At 48.2% G+C, this 25,115-nt stretch overlaps 1 protein-coding gene and 1 long non-coding RNA gene across 10 annotated transcripts; one reads left to right on the forward strand and one right to left on the reverse strand.

The window, feature by feature from the left end:
• Nucleotides 1–2,632: 2,632 nt before the first annotated feature.
• Nucleotides 2,633–19,385, forward strand: PLAUR (plasminogen activator, urokinase receptor). Of its 9 annotated transcripts, XM_081515978.1 has the most exons (8): nucleotides 2,633–2,722; nucleotides 4,375–4,485; nucleotides 5,832–5,975; nucleotides 9,362–9,367; nucleotides 12,042–12,206; nucleotides 13,130–13,255; nucleotides 14,712–14,858; nucleotides 15,759–16,305. In XM_081515978.1, exons 1-8 carry the CDS (start codon nucleotides 2,674–2,676, stop codon nucleotides 16,010–16,012), a joined length of 1,002 nt encoding a protein of 333 aa, XP_081372104.1. In that variant the 5' UTR covers nucleotides 2,633–2,673; the 3' UTR covers nucleotides 16,013–16,305. The 9 variants fall into 9 exon arrangements, with proteins under 9 accessions (XP_081372104.1, XP_081372106.1, XP_081372102.1 ...); XM_081515980.1 differs by lacking the exons at nucleotides 9,362–9,367; nucleotides 15,759–16,305 and adding an exon at nucleotides 17,838–19,385 and having other exon boundaries at nucleotides 12,042–12,188; nucleotides 13,121–13,255; XM_081515976.1 differs by lacking the exon at nucleotides 9,362–9,367 and having other exon boundaries at nucleotides 12,042–12,188; nucleotides 13,121–13,255.
• Nucleotides 19,386–19,809: 424 nt separating this feature from the next.
• On the reverse strand, nucleotides 19,810–24,823 carry LOC145515483 (uncharacterized). Its single transcript, XR_014060900.1, has 2 exons — nucleotides 20,624–24,823; nucleotides 19,810–20,498 (listed from the first exon to the last, which is right to left on the reverse strand). It is a non-coding gene; the product is annotated as an uncharacterized LOC145515483 (long non-coding RNA).
• Nucleotides 24,824–25,115: the final 292 nt, after the last annotated feature.

A 25,115-nucleotide genomic window follows, 5' to 3' on the forward strand; every position in this document is an offset into this window, starting at 1 on the left:
GATCCATGGAGTGAAGCCACCCGCCCAGGGTCCCCCAGGAGCAAGGGGCTGAACTGGGTCTCAAGGCCACCTGGGCCAACACCCCGACTTTCTATCTCCCCACCTCATCTGCATCAATACCTCATTCAGTCTTCACACCAACCCCAAGAGGGGCTGAATTTTCCACATGAGGAGACTGAAGCTTGGCGATGAGGAAATCAGTTGAGCTGTACTATCCTGCTGTTGTCAGCACGACCATTGCTGTCCTCATGAGTCATCATGACAGTTCTATCCTACCCACAGAGAGGAAATATAGGACCAGAGTCTAGAATCCAGACCCAACAAGGATGACAATGACAGTGACGGTTCTTATTGAGCACTTGCTATTATTATTATTATTGAGCACTAGCACAGTGCCAGGCACTGTGCAAGAATGTACACTTTTCGGTCTCTAGCTCACCAGCCATGGGAGGTAGGCAATTAGCTTCCCTTTGCAGATAGGGGACTTGAGGCCCAGAGGGGTTAAGTAACCTGCCCAAGGCCACACAGCTAATGAGTAGCTGAAACTGGAACCCCCACAGCCTGGTCTCAGCCCCTACATTCTGAACCACTAGGTATACTGCTTCTTAGAAAAGAGCCTTTCTTTGAGATTTTTCTTACCTTATCTTTGTTAATAATTAATTCATTTATTTTTGCCTGCACTGGGTGTTCATGGCTGCCTGTGGGCTTTCTCTAGTTGCAGAGATCCAGGGCTACTCTCTAGTTGCAGCCCTCAAGCTCAGTAGTTGCAGGGCATGGGCTTAGCTGCCCTAAAGCATGTGGAATCTTCCTGGACCAGGGAATGAAGTCATGTCCCCTCCATTAGCAGTCAGATTCTTAACCACTGAACCACAAGGGAAGTCCTTTTCTTACCTTATCTTAAAATGATCTCTTTAAGGCTTTGATACATTAGTAAGAATAACAATAGCTTAATCATTATTGCAGTGGTAGAGGTACCTACTGCTTACTCAGCACACTACTGTGTCCCTCTTGATTCTGTTCCAGTTACACTGGCCTCTCTGCTGTTCCTAGGTCTGATCAGGTCCTCTCCCATCTCAGGGCCTTTGTACTAACTGTTTTCTTTCCCTGGAACTCTTCCTGGACCATCTGTCTGAACGTCTATTCTCACTACATTCAGCCTCTGTTCAAATGTCACCTCCTCAGGAAAGCCCTCCAGGATTACCTGGCCTAAAACCAACCTCACCTCACTTGTACCCTTGCACCTCCTTCAACCTGATTTGTTTTTCTGCATTTTACTTATCACAGTCTGACAGTGATAGACCAGGTAATACATATTTACTCCCTACTGTCACAAGGGCAGGGACTTTTCTGCTGGGTCCACAGCTTCTGGACCAGTGCCCGGCAGAGAGCAGGTCCTTGGTAAATGTTGACAGAGGTTGTTGAGGCACTCCATGTGGGCCAGTGACCATTTCAGGCATTTAATTCTACCACATTAAATTGCTCTGACTGGGAGGAAGAGGCTATTTCATGTTTTGTATTTTATTTTTCTCTTTTAAAAACTTATGGGGACTTCCCTGGTGTTTCAGTGGCTAAAACTCCGTGCTCCCAATTCAGGAAGCCTGGGTTCAATCCCTGGTCAGGGAATTAGATCCCACACGCTGCAACTAAAGATCTCAGAGGTTTAGTAAAATACCCAAGGTCGTACAGCTAATGACTAGCTGAAACTGGAACCCCCACAGTCTGGTCTCATGCCACAGAGAAGATCGGAGATCCTGCGTGCCAGAACTAAGACACAGTACAGCCAAATAAATTTTAAAATAAACAAATAAATAAATAACTGTGACTCAGTGGTAAAGAATCTGCCTTCCAGTGCAGAGATTCGGGTTCAATCCCTGGGTTGGGAAGATCCCCTGAAGGAGGAAATGGCAACCCACTCCAGTATTCTTGCCTGGGAAATCCCATGGACAGAGGAGCTACAGTCTGTGGGGTTGCAACAAGTCAGACATGACTTAGCAACTGAACAATGATATTTTGCCTTTCTTTTTTTCCTAAAGTATTTTATGGCAAATGCAAATGCATCAATGACATTCAGCCTCTAAATATTTCAGCATCTGTAGAATATAAGAACAAGTTTTCCGCATAACCACAAGACTGTTGTCATAACAGCAATATCTGCTTCTTGGCTGAAGTGTTTTAAAGTAAATTGGAGACACTGTATTATTTCACCCCCAAATATTTCAGCCTGCAGCTATAAATGAGAAAGATGCTTTCCCATATAACCACGATCCTTCCTAACCAGACTAAGGAAAGCCCTATAGTATCTAATAGTCACAAATTTCCCGAAGGGATAAGTTTTAATTTAAAGAATGAGGTCCCTTCCCCTAGGTGATGTGGCATTGAGAGAAAAGTGGAATTCACACCCAGGCAGTCCGGGGACAGCTGTGACTACTGCCAACGTGAGTCAGAGCAGGGTCAGCCCCCCTACCCCCAGCTGGCCACACCCTGGTAAAGGAAGTTTTTGAGGAAGGTGCGGGAGGGGTGAGAGGGTGGGTAGGGGAGGCGGGGGAGGGAGTCTGGGGCTGACTCGCTCTTTCGCAAACTTCTGGGAGGAGCCCCCAGGGCCACAAAACTGTCTCTTTCCGGGGGCCAGACTGAGAGGTGCAGGGAGATCGCGGGCAGGAGCCACCGTTGGACATGGGCCAACCGCTGCTGCTACTGCTGTTGGTTCACACCTACATTTCAGGTAAGGGCAAGGTGCCCGGACCTCTAAGCTGGGGACTGGGGTCTGACGGCGGGGAAGGGAGAAGGGAAGAGAGAGGAAGAGAGCTCAGAATCTGATGACTCGGAGAAGGAGGGCTCAGTCTCCAGCCCCCACCCCACAATCAAATAATTCTCCTGTTCTCGGCGCCCCGCCCCCCGCCGCCCCCCGCGGTACAGAACCGGGCACACAGTAGCCGCTCAGGAAATATTTATTGAGCATAGGAGCTTAACGACAGCCATCATCTGGTGAATACGCTCTTTATACCAGACACTCTTCTAAGCTTCTTCCTTGCAATTCCCGACTGGGTGGGCAAAACTATTTTAACCCCTTTTTACAGAGAAACAGGCACAGAGAGGTTAACTAACTGGCCCGAGGTCACACAGCCAGCCTTTGTAAGTGGGATTCGGACCCGCAGTGGATCCTACAGCCCTCTCCACTCTATCAGATCCCTCCCCCCTCCAACCCCCGCCCCGCCACACACACAGTCTTCAGACAGGGAGGACAACGCCTCATTTTACACCAGGTCTAAAGAGAGTCAGGCTGAGTCTGGCAGAGCCAGGGGCCAGGGAAACAGGGCTTGTACTTCGAGGCTCCTTCCCTTTCACTATAGTCTAGCTGACGGGACCTCTTACCTCCTTTCTTTGGAAAATGGAAAACGGGTCAAAAAATGAAAGGAAGTTGAGTTGGAACTGTGAGGGCGGGGCGGGGGGTAGGAGTTGAGAGGTGGTTCGGTAATGAATAATTCAGAAAGTTTTCTGGACCGCCAGAGGCCTAGAATGAGTAATAACTCGGTAGAGGACTCCGAATTTGGAGCGGGCAAGGGACCACAAGGGAGGTCTGATGGGCAAGGTTGAGCCTTGGCAAGGGAGCTTGAGGGCCGGCTGTTAACCAGGGGGCGGAGGTGGTGGGCGGGGTCAGAACTTCGGGGCGGAACCAGTGGGTGGGGCTGACAGGTCCCGAGCCCCTAGTGGGCGGGGTTAAAACAGCTCGAGAGCCGCTGGGGGGCGGGGGAAAACTTCGGGGGAGGCCCTAGTAGGTGGGGTTAAAATCTCCGCAGGGCTGATGGGCGGAGTTGGAAGTTCTCGGACTGCTGCGTGGCGGGAGAAAGCTGGGGAGAGGTTAGGAAAGGGAGGAGAACCAGTGGGCGTTAGTGGGGGCAACTCCAGGGACGAAAGTGGAATGTAAAGATCAGCGGAAGTCGGTGAGGTTAGAACACCCGTAGGAGAGATCGCGAGGTGGAATAGACCCAGGCGGGCGGCGGGTAGAGGAAAGAACTAGGCTAGAAGTCTGCACCCGCCGAGAGGGTGGGAATCTCACTTTCTGGATGGCCCCGGCACTCGGTTAGAATTAAAGCGAAAGCGAGCGAGGACTGGACTTAAGAAGGGCCTGTGGGCGGGGGGAAAAAAAAAACATTAGAGTAAAGGACAAAGATAAAACGTTGGCCTAAAGATAGCATAGCGGGCTAGAACCCAGCCTTGGAATCCAGGCAGGGCAGAAGTGGAGCCTGAACCTGAGTGCACAAGGCCTGGAGATTTGGTCCAGGTGTTGGGGCTTAAAGAGGGCCGGGGTGGGGGGGCGGGATCCTGGCTCAGAGCAATAACACCTCTTCTTCCGTCTCCTCCCTCTGCCCCCAGCCTCTTGGAGCCTGCGGTGCTTACAGTGTAAGAACATGGAGAGCTGCAGTGTTGAAGAGTGTGCTCCTGGTCAGGACCTCTGCAGGACCACAGTCCTGCATGTGTGGGAAGGTGAGCTGGGGCAGGGAAAGCGAGGGACCGAGAAACCTTATCTTACGAGTCATCAGGGCAATACGCATGAAAAAAAGACACTGAGACTGGTAGCACGCCCACCAGATGGACAAGCATTTAAGAATCTGACATTACTGAGATCGATGAGGTTGTGGAACTGCGGGCTCTGCTGTTAGGGAGGTAAATTGGTTCATCCACGGAACAGAGCCACGTGGCAATATCTGATACAAATAAAGATCAACATACCCTACAAGCAGCAGTTAAACTTCAAGGAATGTAGCCACCCCAAAGAACCTTGGCCACAGTTGCCTAGAGACACATGTAAAAGGATGTTCCTAGTCCTCATGTTTGTGACACAGAAAACTGGAAAGACTGAAGTTAGGGTCAGCAGAGGAGAAACCTTAAAGTATAATCACACATTATACCCCATAGCAGCTGAAATGAAGGAATTAGGGCTGTCGGGGGCTTCCCTGATGGCTCAGATGGTAAAGAATCTGCCTAAAAAGTGGAAGACCCAGATTCAATCCCTGGGTTGGGAAGATCCCCTGGAGAAGGGAATGGCAACCCACTCCAGTATTCTTGCCTGGAGGATTCCATGGACAGAGGAGCCTGGCAAGCTACAGTCCATGGGGGTCACAAAGGGTCAGACACAACTGAGTGACTAACACACACACACAGGACTGTAAGTCTTAACCTGGATACATCTCAAAAATGTAAGATTAAAAGAGAAAAAAAAAGCATGTTGCAGAGTTGGACACCTTTTACTAAAAATAGTATTTAGCGATCAAAATAAACAATAACATATATTCTGCATACACAGGTGTAAGAATTACCTATATCAGTGGTTGTCTTCAGACAGGGAATAAGAGAAATGGGATTTGGAGGAGGGCAGTAAGCAGGAGGCTTTAACTATCTTTTAAACTTGGTTTCTTTTTTAAAAAAATCTGAAACAAATATAACAAAATACTAATATTTTATAAAGTTTTGTGACTAATGCACAGTATTTATTATACCATTCTCTTATACTTTTTGCTAAGCTCAAAGCATTTTCCTTTAAAGATTCCTATTAGAGGCCTCTCTCTGTTGAGATCTCCAAGCAGGGAGGGAGGAGTTGATGGATCCAGAATGTCCCAGATATAGTGTTGTCACTAAGAGAGAGTAGGCTTCTGGTATAAGAGGTTGATGGGGAGGATGGGTAAGTCTAGAAAAGACAGAGTTGGACTCAAATAAGAGGAGAGGCCTGGCAGGGTTCGGTCCTGGGAGCAGATGACTTTATAACCAGGAGTGTCAGAGGCTGGTTGGGTCCAGGAGAGCTTCTGGGGGTAACAAAGAGACATTCCTCATAGGCAGCAACGAGATGAAAGTGGTGGAAAAAGGCTGTACCCATCCGGAGAAGAACAACAGGTCCATGAGCTATCGGACTGGCAGGCAGATCATCACCCTTTCAGAGGCCGTGTGCAGGTCAGACTTGTGCAACAAGCCCAACCCTGGTGAGTAGGGCAGCCCTTGCCATCCCCAACCCCAAAACATCCCCATCCCTGCCTTAACATCACCCTGGTCTTATCCCCAATCTGGGGCCACCCTAACACCAGCTCCATGCCTTACCCCAGGACCAATTCCCCAGCTCAACCCTTTCCTTATCCTAAACTAATCTCCAGCCTGACTCCATATCTCCATCCCCAACCCCAATCCCTCCCCCAACTTCATTTTATCCCCAACACTCTCCAGCTCAAACCCATCCTCCTCCTGAACACATCTCTAATCCCATCCTCCAGTCAACCCCAACTCATTTCAAACCATCACCGGCCCCACTCCCAACTACAAACTCATCCCATCCCATACTGCTTGTGTGTCTGTGTGTGTGTGTGTGGTTGTCATTTATAAGATGCATCACCTGCCTTTAAGAAGCTGTATATACATATACCCACTTGAGTGGTGGGTGAGTTATCTCACTGACATTTCGCCATCTCATTTTTGTCATGGGACAGGAGATGGTTCAGGCGACAGATGTTTCGTATCTTAGCAAGGGACCGAGATACAAAGACCAGAGATGCCAGTGACTCAGTGTCCTTAAAGGAAATCAAAAGTGGAGGGAGCCAGACAGGCTGCCATGGGCTGGTAAAGTTCCCTAGAATCAATTCTTGAGTTGGGCAATGAAAAAAGACTGTGAAGAAACTTTTGTAAGGCTTTTCGTAGAGTTTCATGACTTTAGGGTCTGGTCCGTCAGTGTAAGAAAAAGACTTAAAAAGGCTCAAATTCCTCCGAGTTCTCACAGGAGAGGAAGGAGGGGAAGGAGCAGACCATGGTGCAGGGTCAAGCAGAGATTCCTCTTTCTGGCTCTGGTGAGAAAGGAAATGTGTTAAGACCAGTCCAGTCACAATGACATCAGTAAACAGACCACCTGCGTCTGCACTCATTTTTTCCTTTGCTTTCCATCTGCCCTGATTCTGCTAGATTTTCACCGATTCTGACCTCAAACTTTCATCTGTTGGTGGGAATTGAATCAGATGTTTATTTTCAAGGAAGTGACAAGAGAGAGGATGTCGGCTTCCTCTTTCTGTTAGATGTGCCAAAGAAAAGCACTAACAGTTGAATCTCAGTAACACTTGTCATCAGAGGTAACAACCAAAATATTTAACAGTACCAGTCAGTGCAGAGGACATGGACCAGTCGGGACCTATTTTCCTCAAAGCCTCCTACTGGGCCTGGTGTTTCCCCTTTAGTGGATCTTGGGGACATGAGGATTTTAATGGGCTTCCCAGGTGGCGATAGTGGTAAAGAACCCACCTGTCAATGCAGGCGATGTAACGGACACGGGTTCAATCCCTGGATCAGGAAGATTCCTCAGAGGAGGAAATGGCAACCGACTCCAGTATTTTTGTCTGGAGAATCCCATGGACACACAGGAGCCTGGTGGGCTACAGTCCATGAGGTCACAAAGAGTTGGACTTAACTGAGCAACTTAGCAAGGGGTCTAAAGAGAAGTTTGGGAATGGTCAGGGGTCCACCAGGGAGCTTAGGCAGCAGCTGTCAATCCAGTGACTTAATAACTGAGGGGATTCCCTGATGGTCCAGTGGTTAAGAATCCGCATTTCCTTTGCAGAGGGTACAGGTTCAATCCCTGGTGGGGGAACTAAGATCCCATGTGCCTCAAGGTGGCTCAGTAAGTAGAGTCTGCCTGCAATGTGGGAGACCCAGGTTCAATCCCTGGGACAGGAAGATCCCCTAGGGAAGGAAATGGCAACCCACACCAGTATGCCTGGAGAATTCCATGGACAAAGGAGCCTGGTGGGTTACAGTCCATGGGGTCACAAAGAGTCAGACACAACTGTTCTTCTGTGATGCTGGGGACATAGCAATGGCCAAGACAGCCTTGAGCCCTGCCCCTCTGGGGCTCATAGTCCAGTAGTGTTTGTATATATGGCGGGGGTGGGAGGTGGGGGAGGGGTCAGGACAGACCATCACCAGACAGTGACTGCCCTGATCCCAGTCAGAGCTGGGATCAGGGAAGCACAGAGAAAGGTGTCAGGACCCAGATAGAGGAAACAGAGACCAGAGAGGACACAGCTGTCATAGGGAAGCACGGTCCAGAATCATCAGGGCTGAGATGGGGGAAACAGAGACCAGAGAGTGATCAGAGCTGGGATAACTATGAGTAGGGGCTGTAGGACCCTAGAGGAGATAAACGACTCAGGTCAGAGGAGGTTTCCTACAGAAAGCAACAGCTAAGCTGGATCTTGAGGGAGGAGGGTCAGGCTGTTAAAAAGACGGTGGAAAGGGTTTTTCCAGACAGAAGGAGCAACAGATACAAAAGCAACAGGAGAGAGTGAAACTAGCATGGCTGGAGGAAGGACAAGATGGGGCAAGAGGAGCTGATGAAATTGGCAAGGTCACATTATACAAGGCCTTCTAGACTGTAGTGGGGAATATAGACTTCATCTGGGGAACACTGGGAGGTCATGAAAGGCTACAGGGTCACTATCAGCTTTGTATTTATGGACAAATTATTCTGACCTCCGGCTTCCCAGGTGGCGCTATTGGTAAAGAACCCAACTGCCAATGCAGGAGACGTAAGAGATGTGGGTTCAATCCTTGGGTCGGGAAGATCCCTTGAAGGAAGATGTGGCAGCCCACTCCAGTATTCTTGCCTGGAGAATCCCATGGACAGAGGAACCTGGCGGGCTACAGTCCATGAGGTCGCAAAGAGTCGGACAAGACTGAAGCGACTTAGCAGGCACGCATTCTGACCTCAGAGTGGAAGAGAGATTGGAAGGAAGAAATGGTGGAGGGAAGGTAGATTAGGGGAAACAAACCTGGAGGTGTGTGAGGTTGTCCAGATAAAGAAGGGGGTGTACTACTTCCTTGGCAATCCAGTGGCTAAGACCTCATGCTTCCACTGCAGGGGATATGGGCTCAATCCTTGGTCAGGGAACTAAGATTCCATATGCCACATGGCGTGGCTGAAAGAAAAAAAAGAAAAAGAGAGTGTCTCTCTGATCAGCAGATGGAGAAAAGTGGATGGATTTAAGAGCTATTTAGCAGGCAGATAAGCATAACTTAATGATGGGTTAGATGGTGAGGGCAGATATGCAGTTCTGGTCACGTGGAGTTATTTGTATCAGACCAACACCCACCCCACCTTCTATCTACCACCAATGACAGTTACAAAAGCTGGATAAATTATAAACAGTCTTTGAAGTCTCAAGAGCAGCAAATGGAGAGAGGAAGTACAAGTGCTCCAATCCTTGAAATAAGGGAAGCACAGAAGTTGAATTCCACAGACAAGCTGGCTTTTACCTTGAGTGAACTTGCCAATTCACTGCTCTGGAAGGGAAGTAGAACGCAGATAGAAAGAGATTGTCGCTAGACTAAGAAGGCAGAGGTTGAAATCTGGGGCTGCCAGAGTGTCTGGAAAATGAGAAGTAAAATCCTGGAATGCATGGAACCACAGAAAAGGGAGTCCCCAAATCTGCAGATTTCCTTCAAGTCATTGGCAAGCCGTACGTGCATAGTGTTAGACTCCAAGAAACTCTACAGAAAATAGTATCTGGGAAACTACAGAACTGAGCAGGAATTCCAGCGAGCATGTGATGGGAGACTGAAGTTGCCAAATTGGAAAGAGAAGTCTCAGGCTTTCCTCTGAGACCACGCCCTAAGAATAAGGGCAAAACCAGAAGTTGACCAGCCCCAGTCGGTAGAGAATCTGCCTGCAATCCAGGAGACCTGGGTTCGATCCCTGGGTTGGGAAGATCCCCTGGAAGAGGACATGGCAACCCACTCCAGTACTCTTGCCTGGAGAATCCCTGTGGACAGAGGAGCTTGGTGGGCTGCAGTACATGGGGTCACAGAGTCGGACATGACTGAGTGACTTAAGCACAGCACAAAAATGCCTACATACAGTTTCTACAGGAAGAAAACCTAATCTCTCTTTGGCAGAAGATAAAATCATTTAAAGCCTTTACAAGTTGTTATCTATATCTGGCATCTAATCAAAACATACAAGGTATCCTGAAGAAAACAGAAAAGACCAATCAACTGGGGAAACCAAGAGAAAAATCCCACAACAGAAACAGACTTGTTGTGAATCAGATATTGGAGTTATTAGACAGGGGAGGTCTAAAATAGCTATGATCAATATCTTCAAGAAAATAGAGGAAAGGATAATTTTTAGCAGAAATCTGGAATCCATTTTAAAATGAGTGCAACAGGAAATAGAGAACAGGGTCTAAAATTAAGAACTCAATAGAACATGCTTAATGGAGATCAGAAGCAATATGGCAAAAGGATTACAGAAGATAGGGAAGTTGGAGTGAGTAACTAGATTGATGCCTAGATATGGAAGATCAAGGAGTCTGCCAAGTCTCTACCCTGGGAGACCAGATGGGGCCACCTCAGAGACGTGCAATTCAGGAGAAGCAGCAGTTTGGAGAAGACGGAGAGTCTTGTTGGGGACAGGTAGAGATTCAGGTGTTTGACAGATAGCCAGGGGACCGCTAGGAGGCCCGTGGGCGTACAGGTGTGGAGTTCATAGGAAAGTCTTACCTGGAGAGAGATTTGTGATTTCTCCGCAGATAGGTGGAGATGAAGCAATGTCAATGGATAACATCCAATGGGAGAGAGTATACACCATGAGAAATGAAAAAAGAGCCTCAGACAGAGCCTGGGTATCATCCACATTTCGAAGAGTGACGTAAGAAGAGGAGCTCACAAAGGAGACCCATGGGTGGCATGAGACAGCTATGCTGGCAATGATGCAATTTGTATTTTCACTTTCATGGTGGTTCATATGAGAAGATGTGAGTTGTTGGCCTTTTAGTTATTTTTCTTTGGGGAGGGGGTGGGGAAGATTTGGCTTTGAAGGTAAGTGATTCACCTAATTACAGCTGTTGGCCTGCCTGTTAAGTGTCTTGGCTGAGAGAGCCCTCTAATTTCTCTAAGACTTGGCTCAAACTCAAACTTGGATATCTGGGGTCAGGAAGGAGAGGGCATGCCAGGCTTGGGGATGGTGTGAGCCAAGGTCTGGGCAGAGGAATGACTCTGGTGTTTCCAGGAAAAAGTAATTCATCCATTTGGCCTGGACGGGAAGGTCCATGTGAGAGGCAAAGTTATCACGGATTAGTCAAGTGAGACTTTGACCTATGACACGATTGGGAAGTCCTATTACTGTAGGACTTCCTTGATGGTTCAGTGGTTAAGACTCCGTGCTTCCAGTGCTGGGAGTGCGGGTTTGATCCTTGTTTGGGGAACTAAGATCCCATATGCTGATAGCACAGGAAAAAAAAAATTGAATAAATATTTATTGAATATTTTCTCTGGCCCTGGCCCTGTGCTGGGTCATGTTGGCACACAAGATAGCCCAGGCTCTACCTGGGACTTAGTCCAAACAGAGATGATCCAGAGTAGACAGAGCTGGGATTGGGGAGCCCAGAGGGGCACCTAATTCAGCCTGGGAGGTCCAGGAGGGCTTCTTGGAGGGGGTAAAAATTAGAGAAGATGACTCCTGAAGAATGAGTAGGAGATAGGGAAATTAGGGAGCAGGGTAAAGTGTTGTGCAGAAGCAAAGGCTGGGTGGGAGTCAGCACTTAAACTTGGGGACTGAGGGAAGCTGGTGTAGAGTCTGAGTGGATGGGGAGAGAAATAAGGCAGGAAGGATGGCCAGGAACCAGTCTTTGATGGGCCTCGAATGCCACGCTGAGTTTCTTGGATTTTATTCTGAGGGCTCTGGAGACCCATGGAAGAGTTGAGCAGAGGAGAGACAGGGTTAGATTTGAGTATTAGAAGCATCCTTGTAGGGCCATGTGGGAGGCACTGGGGTGGGAAGGGCAAGAATGGAAACCAGGAGGCCAGGGAGGAAGCTGGTATTGAAGGAGGTCTGACCTGGTCATGGAGCTGGAAAGGAGGGGATGGATGCTAGGAAGATTTAGGAGATAGGATGGGCAGAACTTTTTGATGAAGAATGGGATAAGGAAGAACTGATGTGCAGGAGAGTCCTCTAGCAAGATGGGTCTCTAGGACTCCTCCCCTGGGGTCTCACCCTCCTGCTTCTCCCCAAACAGCCCCAGATGCTACCAGAAACCGCTACCTTGAATGTGCTTCCTGTGCCTCAGTGGACCTCAGCTGTGAGACGGGCTGGGACCAGAGCCTGCAATGCCGCAACTCTGGAGATCAGTGCGTGGATGTGATAACCCACCAGAGCCTGAAAGGTGAGCCCCAACATGCCAGCAACTCCCCTTCCCAGCTTTGTTCCTCCCAAAGGCTGCACTTAACAACAACTCCCCAAATAACAGGGAGGTAAGCAAGGTAGAAAGTTAGTACTCACACAGGAAGCCCAGTGATGGGAAGTCTAGGGCCACTAAGACAGGTCCACAGTCACCAGATGCCTTCTCATTTCTTACATGTTGCTTCCATTTGCAAGATTGCCTCATGGTCCAAGATGGTTGCCTGTGCTCCAGACCTCGTATCCAAGTTCCAGAAAGGAGGAAGGGAGGAAAGAAGGGGCAAAAAGGGGGTGGCCCTGCTTTTGTAAAGCTTCTCCTTTCTGCAAGTCCCACAAACCTTTTTACTTAGATCATATTGACCAGAACTTAGCCACACGACTATACCCATGTGTGCATGCTCAGTCACTTCAGTCATGTCCGACTCTTGATGACCCTATGGACCATAGCCCACCAGGCTCCTCTGTCCATGGGATTCTCTAGGCATGAATACTGGAGTGGGTTGCTGTGCCCTCCTTCAGCGGACTTTCCCAACCCAGGGATCGAACCCGCATCTCTTATGTCTCTTGCATTGCCAGGCGGGTTCTTTACCACTAGTGCCACCTGGGAAGTCCCAACGATACCCATGGTGGCTGGAATCTGTGTCTCCTCGTTAGATATATGGCTGCCCTTCATACAGTGAGAGTCCTATAGTGAAGGATGAAGCAGAAGATGTTCAGTTCAGTTCAGTTCAGTCGCTCAGTCATGTCTGACTCTTTGCGACCCCATGAACTGCAGCACGCCAGGCCTCCCTGTCCATCACCAACTCCCGGAGTCCACCCAAGCCCATGTCCATCGAGTCAGTGATGCCATCCAACCGGACAGGTGACAAATCCAGTCCCAGCTGCTCAGCAACAATCTAACCTCCTCTGTCTCCACAGAGAGTCCAGGGGATGACCGCCACTTGAGAGGCTGTGGCATCCTTCCTGGCTGCCCAGGCCCCATCGGATTCCACAATAATCACACCTTCCACTTCCTGCGGTGCTGCAACACCACCAGATGCAATGCGGGCTCACGTAAGTGGGCAGGGGACCTGGCATAAGACCTAGGATTGGGGGCAGAGAGGTGCATTCAGGCTGCTTGCTCACAGGGAAACCCCTCCACTCTGCTTCCTCCTCTGAAAAAAAAAAAAAAAGACCTATTAAGCCCTTTCTCAAGAAAGATTTTGTGGGAATTCAAGGAGACCATCAAAGCCTCACCAAGACCTGTGCTTTAGCTTCTACATCTTCTTGAATCCTTCCACTGCTCACCACACTGGTCCCGGCCATCATGGCCTCTCGCCTAGATTGTTGCAATGACCTTGCTGCCCCTCCTGCTACCCTACAGCCTATATTCAACACAGCAGCAAGAGTGATTTTTTTTTAACATAAATCAAAGCATGTGCCTCTTCCTCAAACACTTCAATGCCTTCCCCTTGCTTTTAAAATGCTGTCCGAAGTTCTGCTATGCTCTCTGTAACCCAGCAGGTGTCTGCCTCATGGCCTTTGCACATACAGTACCCTCCACCAGGAACACAATCTCCCCTAGGAGTTTGCCTGGCTGGCTATTTCTCCCTCATCAGGTCTCAGCTTTAAAGCATCATCCACAGGAAAGATGTCCCTGACTCTGCCCTCCCCGAGTATAATCTAGATCCTTTGCGTTATTCTGTCTCTGCAAGCAATTATTGGCCAACAGGACTTTCCATGGTGATGGAAATTTCTGAAACTGATCGCCCAATAGAGTAGCCTCTACTACATATGGCTATTGAGCACTTGAACTGCATTTTGGATTTCATTCCATATTCATTTTAGTGTCAATGTAAACAACCACACGTGGCTAGTGCCTATCATATGGGACAGTGTAGCTCTATTATTTATTTATTATTTCTTTTTATGGCTGCACTGGCTCTTTGTTGCTGCCCATGGGCTTTCTCTAGCTGCAGAGAGAGGGCTACTCTCTAGTTGCGGTATGTGGGCTTCTCATTGCAGTGGCTCCTTTTGTTGCGGGGCACGGGCTGTAGGGCACGCGGGGTTCAGTAGTCAGTGGTTCTCCAGCTCTAGAGCCCAGGCTCCAAAGCTGTGGCGGCCCAGGTTAGTTGCTCCGCGGCATGTGGGATCTTCCCGGACCAGGGATCAAACCCAGGTACCGTGCGTTGGCAGATGGATTCTTAACCACTGGACCACTAGGGAAGTCCGGGGACAGTGTAGCTCTAAATCGTAAGTTCTCCGAAGGCAGGGACTGTTTCGCTTTACCCAGAGTCTAGGCAGGTGAGGGTTCATGGGGAGCTGGGAGTCGGGATTTCTGTCACAAGCCTCAGAGAAGCACCCCCGCCAACCCCCATCCCCGCCCAAAGAGAGTGCTGTTCCAAGGTCTGACCACAAGGGGGCGCCATGACATCTCTGGCTGAGAGGTGGGAGTCCTGCTGGAGACCTACTGCTGGGAAACCCCTCGGGCTAATTTCCCTGGTTTCTCTGTCACTGATCTTCTCCGAAGTCCTGGAGATTCAAAACCTGCCACCAAACGGCTTGCAGTGTTACAGCTGTCAGGGGAACAGCACCCACGGGTGTTCCTCTGAAGAAACTTTCCTCATTGACTGCCGCGGCCCTATGAATCAGTGTTTGGAAGCGACAGGCATTAGAGGTGAGGATCCTTGGATATTTACGGGGGTGGGGGTGGGGAGTGAGGGGTGGTCTGCAAGAGGTAACCTCCTATGAGACTGGATTTAATTGAGGTGGATCGTCTTGTTGGAAAAGGTAGGACTTCCTTCAGGAGGACGCAAAGTGTAGCAAGGACTTAGGACTCCTTCATTAGGAAGCGGATATCTGCTCTACAGACAAGCGGATTTCTTTGTAGGGGAGTGGAACTTCGTGGGTGGTTGGGACTTCTGTGGACCTCATGAGATTCCATCCTGAGATGTCCTGGGCAGGTTCCTCTATTCCAGAGCTTTTCAGTCTTTAGGGTCTCAAAATTCCTTGGTGCTCTTAAAACTTATTGTTTATGTTAGTTCCATCTGTAGCTATTTACTGCATTACAAATGAAAACCGAGAGACTTTTTAAAATGTATTTATTCATTTTAAAAGAACAATTGAAAACTCATGAGATGTGAACATATTTTTATGGAAGAAAAAAAAAAGGAGACGTTTTCCAAAATGAAAAAAAAAGTGAGCAGAAAGATGGACATTGTTCTTTGCAATCTCTTTAATGTCTGGTTTAATAGAAGACAGCTGGACCCTCATATTTGCCTCTGCATTCAGTCTGTTGCAAGATCACGTGCCCTTGGGTTTCTAGGAAACCCTTTGTGAGAGCAAAAAAAAATAAAAATAAAAAAGGCAAATGAGGTTGTAGCATTATTACGAGAATAATTTTGACTTCACAGAGCCCCTGGAAGGGTCTGAGGGAAAGCCCAGGGGTCTCCGGGGCAGACGTAAAACTGCTGCTTTTTCCAGGTGGCACCCACCAAGAGGTGGTGCATCACCCAGTGAGATTCCAGTTTCCAGTCCCAAGAACTTGGCATCTCACATGGTCCATCTCTCTCTTCAGGACTGATGAACACGAGCTACACCGTCAGAGGTTGTGCAACCCCCTCTTGGTCCCAAAGCCTCCACGTGGCTGAAGCCTTCTACCTCACCCACGTCAGCGTCTCCTGCTGTACTGGAAATGGCTGTAACCATCCAGCCAGGGATGCCCAGCCCCGCAAGGGGGGCGCCCCCCAGCCCAGCCCTGCCCACCTCAGCTTCTTTGTCAGCCTGCTCTTGACTGCCAGACTGTGGGGAGCCACTCTCCTCTGCACTTGAACCCCACATTCCCACCCCACTGGCTGGATCCAGAGGACCCCTTTGCCCTTCCCTCAGTTCCCAGCCCTACCAACTTGCTGTGTGACCTCAGGCCAGTGGGCTGCCCTCTCTGGGCCTCAATTTCCCCAGCTACCCAGAGACAGAACTATGAGAACTAGAGAAGAAAAGCTAGCAAAAGGCTACGGGCCAGCAGGAGAGAGCTCACATGATTATTGATAGGGTTGCGGCTATTGTTATTATTAATATTTGTTTTATTTAATATTTTATACTGAAATAAAGATTTTTGAACCAGCGAACAAGGCCAGATCTGCCCTTCTCCAGAGAGAATGAATGAGGGGGCCACCTTTTCACAGGCTCCTGGAATTAGGGGGCCATATTGTAGGACCCAGCCATTCGAGACCTCAGCCTTGGGAGCTGTCCCACACAGCCTTCCACCCAAAGCCACCTCCACATCTATTTCTGGCTTCCAAACGCAACTTTCCAACTCACTGACCCAAGCATTAACCTTCCAGTCTCTTCTCCCACATCCAAAGGTCAAGACTATCTTGTTGTTCTAAAGGGACACGTCTGGATTTCCTAGGGGGCTCTGAGACAGGAGATGAATAGGAGATGACCCCTGGGAGCCCTGCCATGAGGACTAAGGACAGGACTTCATCCCCCTGCTGCTACAGGGGCAGGAGATAAAGGCTGGGCTATATTTCCTAGGATGCTGTCAGGCCAACTGAGAAAAAGCCAGAACTACCATTTCTTTTGTTTCTTTTTTAAATTTATTTTTTGTGAGAACTACCATTTCAATGGTACTCTTTGAGCACAACACGGCAGAATTCACGTTTTTCATGGTTTGTTGAGGCAAGCCCGCAGAGACAAAATTGTGTTTCCCTGGGACCCTATGGTTTATGAAGAAAAAGAACATTTTGCATGGTATCTGGGGGCAGGTGGAGGACAGGGTTTCTTTTCTCTTCTCAATTTTTATTTTATTTGGGGTATACCATACACACATAGTTGATTAACAATGTTGTGTTAGTTTCAGGTGTACAGCAGTGTAATTCAGTTATACATATACATGAAAGTGAAAGTGTTAGTTGCTCAGTCATGTCTGACGCTTTTGTGGCCCCATGAACTGTGGCCCACCAGGTTCCTCTGTCCATGGGATTCTCCAGGCAAGAAAACTGGAATGGGGAGCCATTCTCCAGGGGATCTTCCTGACCGAGGGATCGAATCCAGGTCCCCAGCATCATGGGCAGATTCTTTACCACCTGAACCACTAGAGAAGTCCCATTTTAAATATAGTGGTGTTATATGTCAATCCCAAGCTCCCAACATATCCCTTCCTCCCCGCTCCCAGAGACAGGATTTCTTTTTAAGATCTTCTCAAATCATATATCCAGGCCTCCCAGATGTCTCAGCAGTAAAGAAGCCACCTGCCAATACAGGAGACGCAAGAGATGAGGGTTCGATCCCTGCATCAGGAAGATCTCCTGCAGTAGGAAATGGCAACCCTCTCCAGTATTCTTGCCTGGGAAATCCCATGGACAGAGAAGCCTGGTGGGCTACAGTCCATGGGGTTGCAGAGTTGGACATGGCTGAGCACATTCACACACAAATCATATATCACCAGCTGTCATTGTGGTGGCCTAAAAGGATGGGGTCAATATCACCTCTTGGACTTTCCTGGTGATCCAGTGGTTAAGACTACAAGCTCCCAATGCAAGGGACCCGGGTTCGATCCCAGCTCCTAGATCTCACATGCTGCAACTAAGAGTTTGAATGCCATGACTAAGACCCAGCACAGCCAAATAAATAATAGTAAATTTTACAAAACTAGGATATGGTGGAAGTGGACCATGGGAAGCCGATCGCCATGTCCTCCTGCACCAAGACTGCCATGCTCTGAGGACACCCAAGCTACTCGTGCATGGATGCCGCATGGAGAGAGAGCCCCAGAGGTTCCAAGCCATCTCAGCCCAGGCACCAGCTAAATGAACAAAGGAGCTACCCTGGACATGGCAACCCCAGCAGATGCAAAGTGCAGGAGAACTGAGAAACCCAACAGATTTCATTTCCTGGGACTGCCATGATAAGTGACTACAAGCTTATCAATGAGGTGGCTTCAAACAACAGAAATTCTGGATGTTAGAAACAAAAAAATTAAGGTGTTAGCAGAATCATGCTCCTTCTAAAGCTCTGGGGAAGAATCCTTTGTGGCCTCTTCCTTGCTTCCGGGTTATTGTTGTTTAGTCACTCAGTCATGTCCAACTCTTTGCAACCTCATGGACTGCAGCACGCCAGGCTTCCCTGTCCTTCACTATCTCCTGGATTTTGCTCAAACTCATGTCCATTGAGTCAGTGATGCCATCCAACCATCTCATCCTCTGTCACCCCCTTTTTCTCCCGCCCTCAACCTTTCCCAGCATCAGGGTCTTTTCCAATGTGTCAGCTCTTCACATTAGGCAGCCAAAATATTGGAGCTTCAGCTTTAGCATCAGTCTTTCCAATGAATAGTCAGGGTTGATTTCTTTTAGGTTTAACTGGTTTGATCTCCTTGCTGTCCAAGGGACTCTCAAGAGTCTTCTCCAGCACCACAGTTCGAAAGCATCAATTCTTCAGCACTCAGCCTTCTTTGCCTGCAATCCTCAGCACTCCTTGGCTTGTGGCTGCATCCATCACTCCAGTCTCCGCCTGTCATCACATGACTTTCTTTCCTGTCAATATGGTTGTGAGTCTCCAAATCTCTCTGCTTTTTTTTTTTTTATTGAATTAGTTTGTTTATCTATTTTTTAACTTTACAATATTGTATTTGTTTTGCCATACATTGACATAAATCCACCATGGGTGTACATGTGTTCCCCTTCCAGAACCCCCCTCCCACCTCCCTCCCCATCCCATCCCTCTGGTCATCCTGGTGCACCAGCCCTGAGCACCCTGTATCATGCATCGAACCAAATCTCTCTTTGTATGAGGACACCCGTTATTGGATTTAGGGGCTCACCCTAATCCAGTTTGAACTCATCTTAATATACCAATCTACCTTTCTTTCCTTTTTTTTTTTTTTTTAACTTTTTGGTTGTATCCCTCAGCATGTGGGATATTAGTTCCCTGACCAAGGATCATGCACCCCCTGCATGTAAGTCCTCCTATTTCCATGTAAGGTCGCATTCGTAGAACCTGGGACTTAGGATTTCAACATATTTTGGAGGGACACAATTCAACCCACACAGAACCAAGGTTTCCGATATATGGCCCCAGGTGAAGCAGCTCATCCATCTCCGGCCGTTGGCCCCAGCCCATTGAGGAGTCAATCCACACTGACCTCACTGTGCCTTGCTCAAATTCCTGACCCACATAATCATAAAATAAAGAGGTTGTGGTTTTACATGGCTGAGTTTTGGGGTATTTTGTTATGCTGCAATGGTTGGCTAGAATAATCACTTGTTTGTCTGGTTTTTGCTAACTGTCCCCACAAGAATCTCCACAAAGAGTAAATCCTTTTATTTGCTCACTACTGTATTCCCAGTTTCTAGATTAGAGCCCAGGACACGAACAAAGTAGGAAGGGAAGGAAGGAAAGAGGACATCTTGGGTGGCACCTTACAACAAAACCTGGCCTAAGGCTGTAGTTCCCATGATACCCTTGAGCAGAGGTGAGGCTAAGATGACATTTTCTGAGATGCTTCATAATTAAAATTGAGGCTACTTTCACCATTCTGCTGTGATTCCCTACAGCAGCAGAAACTTCCTGAAAAGCAACCCCCACTTCCCGCTCCACCCCCCACACACACACCGGTGGGTCCAGAAGTTTGTTGCAAGGCAGATTTTTATTCAATGGTCAGGAATGGAGAAGGGGTCAGTTCAGTTCAGTCGCTCAGTCATGTCCGACTCTTGGGGACCCAATGGACTGCAGCCTGCCAGGCTTCCCTGTTTATCACCAACTCCTGGAGCTTGCTCAAACTCATGTCCATCCAATCAGTGATGCCATCCAGCCATCTCATCCTCTGTTGTCCTCTTCTCCTCCTGCCTTCAATCTTTCCCAGTATTTGGGTCTTTTCTAATTAGTCAGTTCTTCACATCAGGTGGCCAGTGTTGGAGTTTCGGCTTCAACATCAGTCCTTCCAGTGAATATTCAGGACTGACTTCCTTTAGGATTGACTGGTTGGATCTCCTATGCTCTAAAGATACGTTCTCCCAGATTACAAGTGGGGGACAAGCTTTTTATAGAAAAGGGTGAAGAAGAGTTATTGGGGGCAGGGGTCTCGTGTCACCCTGATTTGTGGAAATAAGTACTGATTTCCTGGAATGCACTCCTCTTTTCTGCCCTTGAATGACCCTTTGGTGGCTGGACAGGAATTGGATTGTACCAATATGGTGCCGGGGGCAGAGATTTAATATTACAATGAGATGGTAATGAGCTGCAGAGCAACCCTTGTCCCAATTTTGAAGTCCTGTCAGCTTATACCGGTGTCTTGTGGTTAATGTTCTCTTCTTCCCGTCTTGTAAACAAAAGAAAAAGCAGCTAGAAGGTATACTCAATTGTGATTTGTTGGTTGTGTTTTTTTTGCAAGTTTGCCTGGAGTGAGGTTTTTATTAGAAATGAGGGGGAGGATGGCTTCCTTACCTTTTTGTCTAAGGGAGGTGTACTTGTTTTATTGAGACAGTTGAGATGTGGGCTCAGGACCCTCAGGTTGCTCCCCTGGGTGATAACTGGAGACTAGGATTGCATTCATCATGATACCCCCACAGCAGAGGTTGGAGGCTAAGAATACATTTCCCACAATGACTTACAGCTGAAAGTGAGGCTAGGACCGCATTTCCCATGAGACCCTGTGGCAGAGATTGGAGGGTATGACTGTGTCTCCCTTGATGCCCTACAGTCGGGATCAAAGGATGGAAACACATGTCCCACGGTGCAGCTGTTGAGGCTAGAGATGAATTTCTCATAATGTTCTACACCAGACCTTGTAATCAGGACCTCATCATTAATGGCTCCCAAGTTTTTGTTCAGGGATCTCAGTTGCAAGAAATAAAATCTGTTTGAGCTGACTCAAGCAAAAAACGACAGCATTATTGGAAGTTTAGAATCCAGGCAAGAGCTAGGTCTCTGGGCTGCACCAGGGACAAGAAACAGGATTGAAAAGCTGGGCGAAATCAATGTTGTCTCCCTTTTGCAAAATCTGCCTCTCTGGGTCACTCTGAGTGTGTGGTTTCCTTCATGGACTGGGCTGTCACCTAATTTTTGTCTCCTCACAGACTACCTCCCGCCTCAAACACAGTAGCCAAACATGCCCTTGAAATGTCAAGTACCAAAAACTCCGTGTATCTGGCTGTAATATTTTAATGAAAAGACTCTTCTCACACTTCTCTGGTGGAGTCCAGTTTGGGTCAGGACTCTGCCAACAACCTCCTCTGCTATGGCCAGGGAAGTTTATATCAAAGCCACGACATACAGTTGTGCAAGTTGTAAACAAGCATCTACTGCTCAGGCAATTCTCATGGTAGGCAACCCACTCAGGCGGAGCTGGGAAAACAACCTCTATGAGAGAGATCCTATCACAAGGATGGGGGAGCAACTGAATAAGAAAACTACCACTTAAAATGTTTTAATCTGCAAGCAGGGCTGCCTCCATGTATTCTGTCTGAATTGCAGGCAATATGGTGGTCAGGGCTGTATTTAAAAGGACACCCAACTCAAAATGGTTGAAACAAAGAGGAAATTGATGATCTCACAGAAGAAATCATGAGTTAGGGCAGTTCCTAGCTTGACTTATTCAATGTTTCCATTATGTCCTAAAGGATTCATTCAAGCATATCTGCCTCATGGCCTCAAGAAGGCCACTGCAGTTCCAGGCATCACACCCACATTCAGAAGCAATAACAAAGGGCCATCTCTTCTCTTCTTTTTTAAAACAAAGAAAGCTTATCCCCAAACTTCCAGGGTGACTTGCCTTTCCCGTGTTTTATTTGCCTGATTTGTTTCATGCCCTACCCGTTGCAGTGGAAGGGGGCATGGAACCACAATATTTAACAAAATACATTCAGACCCTACTCCTAGGACTTCCCGCACATCAGCTGGCTATTAAAGAAAAGTTGATGCCTGAACAAAATCAGGATTCTCTTAGGAAAGAACAAAGGAGGAGGGAATGTGTATTGGGGAAAAATGCCCACCCAGTCTTCTTTCTGTAGAGGGAACAACTCAGTTTTTCCCTACTGTGTCTTTCTTCTGTGCGTCTCCTCTACTCTCACACTAGGATCACACTCACAACACTTCAGGTCATCAAATGTGGGGAGTGCTTCCCCACACCAGGCAATTCTCTGTGACACTGGCTGGCTGTTCTATGACTTAATTCTGACACTATCTACCCAGAAATAGCCTCAGATCCCACAGATTAAGGACTCAGTCCCATACTTTCCACTTCCAGTGAAAATCAGAAGTCCAGACTGTGCTTCTGACCAGAGGTTCCCATGATCCCCTCTTCAGGTCTGATTAACCCGCTAGAGTGGCTCACAGAATTCAGGAAAACAGTGACTTACCTTTATTATAAAAGAATATGATAGAGAATACAGATGAACAGTCAGATGGAACAGACGCACAGGGCAAGGTCTGTGCCCAGGGGCATACAACTTCCATTCTCTTTTCAGGCATGTCACTCTCCCAGCCCCTGTGTGTGTTCATCAACCCACAAGCTCCCTGAACCCCATACTATTGGGATTTTTACAGAGGCTTCATCACGAAGGCATCATGGATCTTTCACTAGATTTTCAGTCCTTCTCCCTTCTCAAGAGAATGGGGAGCGGAGCTGAAAATCTCAAGTTCGTTATCATAGTTGGGTCTTTTGGGGGACCAATTCTCATTTAGGAGTCCACCATAAGTCACCTATTAGAACAAAAGACACTCTTATCACCCAAGAAATGACAAGGATTTCAGGAGACCTGAGTTAGGAGCTAGGGTCAAAGACTAAATATTAGAACAAAAGCTGTTCCTGGTGTTCTTATCACTTAGGTAATTACAAGGGTTTCAGGAGCTCTGTGTCAGGAACCAGGGGCAGAGACCAATATATTTTCTATTATCTTGCAGAACTATGCTGAGAAAACAAATAACAAACTCTGAACCATCCCAAGACTTCAAAAACCCAAGAATGGTCAAGGCCACAGTGCACAGCCCACCCCGCCACCCCAAATAGCGGGGACAGCAACTGTCTCCCTAATATCTACTTCTGTTTAGAAATCTAATTTCACCTCTGACCTGGGGGTAGAGGGAGCCTGTGGCTCATATCTAATTTAATCAGTTTCATCTCATCTTCTGGCCATTGATGTTGGTTCAGGGATAGGCAGGCAGCATGATTTGGACCAAGGAGACCCAATGGAAGGTTTCAAGGAGGGTTCTAGGGAAAAAAATATTTCCTCACTCTGCTGAAGGAGCTTCTTCAAGTCTCTGACCTCTACTCAGTCTCCCACAGCCTGGCTCTCTCAGTCTGTTTTTGTCTCTCTCTGTGCTGTGCACTGTGCTAAGTCACTTCAGTCGTGTCCAACTCTTTGCAACCCTATGACCCATAGCCTGCCAGGCTCCTCTGTCCACAGGATTCTCCAGGCAAGAATACCAAAAATACCGCTATTTCCTACTCCAGGGGATCTTCACAACCCAGGGATTGAACCCACATCTCTTGCATCTCCTGCATTGGCAGGCAGATTATTTACCACCAGCGCCGCCTGGGAAGCTCAGGTATATACCTATGTGAGTGTGTGCTAAGTGGCTTCATTCGTGTCTGACTCTGTGCGACCCCATGGACTGTAGCCTGCCAGGCTCAGAGGTCCATGAGATTCTCCAGGCATAAATACTGGAGTGGGTTGCCATGCCCTCCTCCAGGGAATCTTCTTGACCCAGGGATCAAACCTGCATCTCTTGCATCTCTTGCATTGGCAGGCATTAGTGCCACCTGGGAAGCCCTTTTCTCTCTCTATCTCTCTGCAAATATGAAGCCCCATATATGTGGTCCCAGGGGTATCGACCAGTCATCCTACTACATAAGGGGACCATTTATCATTAGGACAGATCATGCTGGAGTCAGTCATACCCAAGACTTTTTTTTATATGTGAAACAATCCTCTTTTTCTTAAGCCAATTGGGTTGGATTTTCCGTCACTTGCATGAAAATCCCAATGGATACAGTAACTTGGAGTAGGACTGGGACAGGACAACCTCATGTGGAAGAAAAGGTGGGACCCAAAAGAGACAGATGAGAGCCAAACCAACATCCTCCAGGGTGCCCTGGAGCTGGAGTAGGAGACACTGGTTAGAGCCATGAGTGGGGGACCTATAGGTTCTTGAGAGGAAAGAGAACCCTTAGCTACTCCCTAACCCAGTATCCCAAATCCAGGTTGGACACCTCTCTCCCACCTATCTCAACACACAGACTGTGAGCTCTGGGAGGACTGGAGATTTTCCAACCCCACACCTTTCTCCAGTTTACAGAAAGGTAAACTGAGAATTGAAAAGAAGTCACTTGGAGCTGTGGTCCTGGGCACATAGAGAGTGATGGGAGCTTGGGTCCCAAGGACAGAGAGGATGCTGGGAACTGAGAACAGAAAAGGTACCAGGAGCTGAAGTCCGATGCAGGACCTGAATGGAGGAGTTTTGGGTAGTGATGGAGATAAAGGATTTTCATAGTTGGCATATCCCAGTTTCCCCGATTGTCAAATGATTGGAGAAGAGGTTGAAATCTCCTACCTTCCATGATTTCTCACTCTTCCTGGCTCATAAGGGTGATAACCCTGCACCAGGTCGACAAAGTCCAACAGAAGGGGGCTCAGGGAGACTCACCTCCCAGGAGAGAAAAGGGACCCAAGTCTGGAGGAGTGAGTCAGCACGAACAATGCTCCCATTGTTGGTTCTGTTAAGAAGTGGGGAGAGCTCATAGACAGTGGGGACGCAAAGAGAGGCTGGGGCCGGAAGAGTAGGGACGCAGGGTGGGGAGGCTAAAGGCTTGGGCGTCCACCAGAGCCTCTCCCACCCCAGGAATGATGCAGAAACACGGAGTTTCCGGGTGAGGACCTGGGGGAAGGGTGAGACCTGACCCCAGCCCAGCCTAGCCCTGCCCTGGGAGGTCCAGGAC

Source organism: Giraffa tippelskirchi, chromosome 7 (genome assembly GCF_054371585.1).
Source record: "Giraffa tippelskirchi isolate mGirTip1 chromosome 7, T2T-mGirTip1v1.2.pri, whole genome shotgun sequence".
In the NCBI taxonomy this organism is placed as follows: Eukaryota; Metazoa; Chordata; class Mammalia; order Artiodactyla; family Giraffidae; genus Giraffa; species Giraffa tippelskirchi.

Coding starts and splice junctions, on each gene's coding strand:
- PLAUR (XM_081515978.1), top strand. CDS start 2,674: ATGGGCCAACCGCTGCTGCTACTGCTGTTGGTTCACACCTACATTTCA. Junction 12,207..13,129: donor AGGTGAGCCCCAACATGCCA/GCAACTCCCCTT, acceptor CAGAGAGTCCAG/GGGATGACCGCCACTTGAGA. Junction 13,256..14,711: donor CAGATGCAATGCGGGCTCAC/GTAAGTGGGCAG, acceptor TCTTCTCCGAAG/TCCTGGAGATTCAAAACCTG.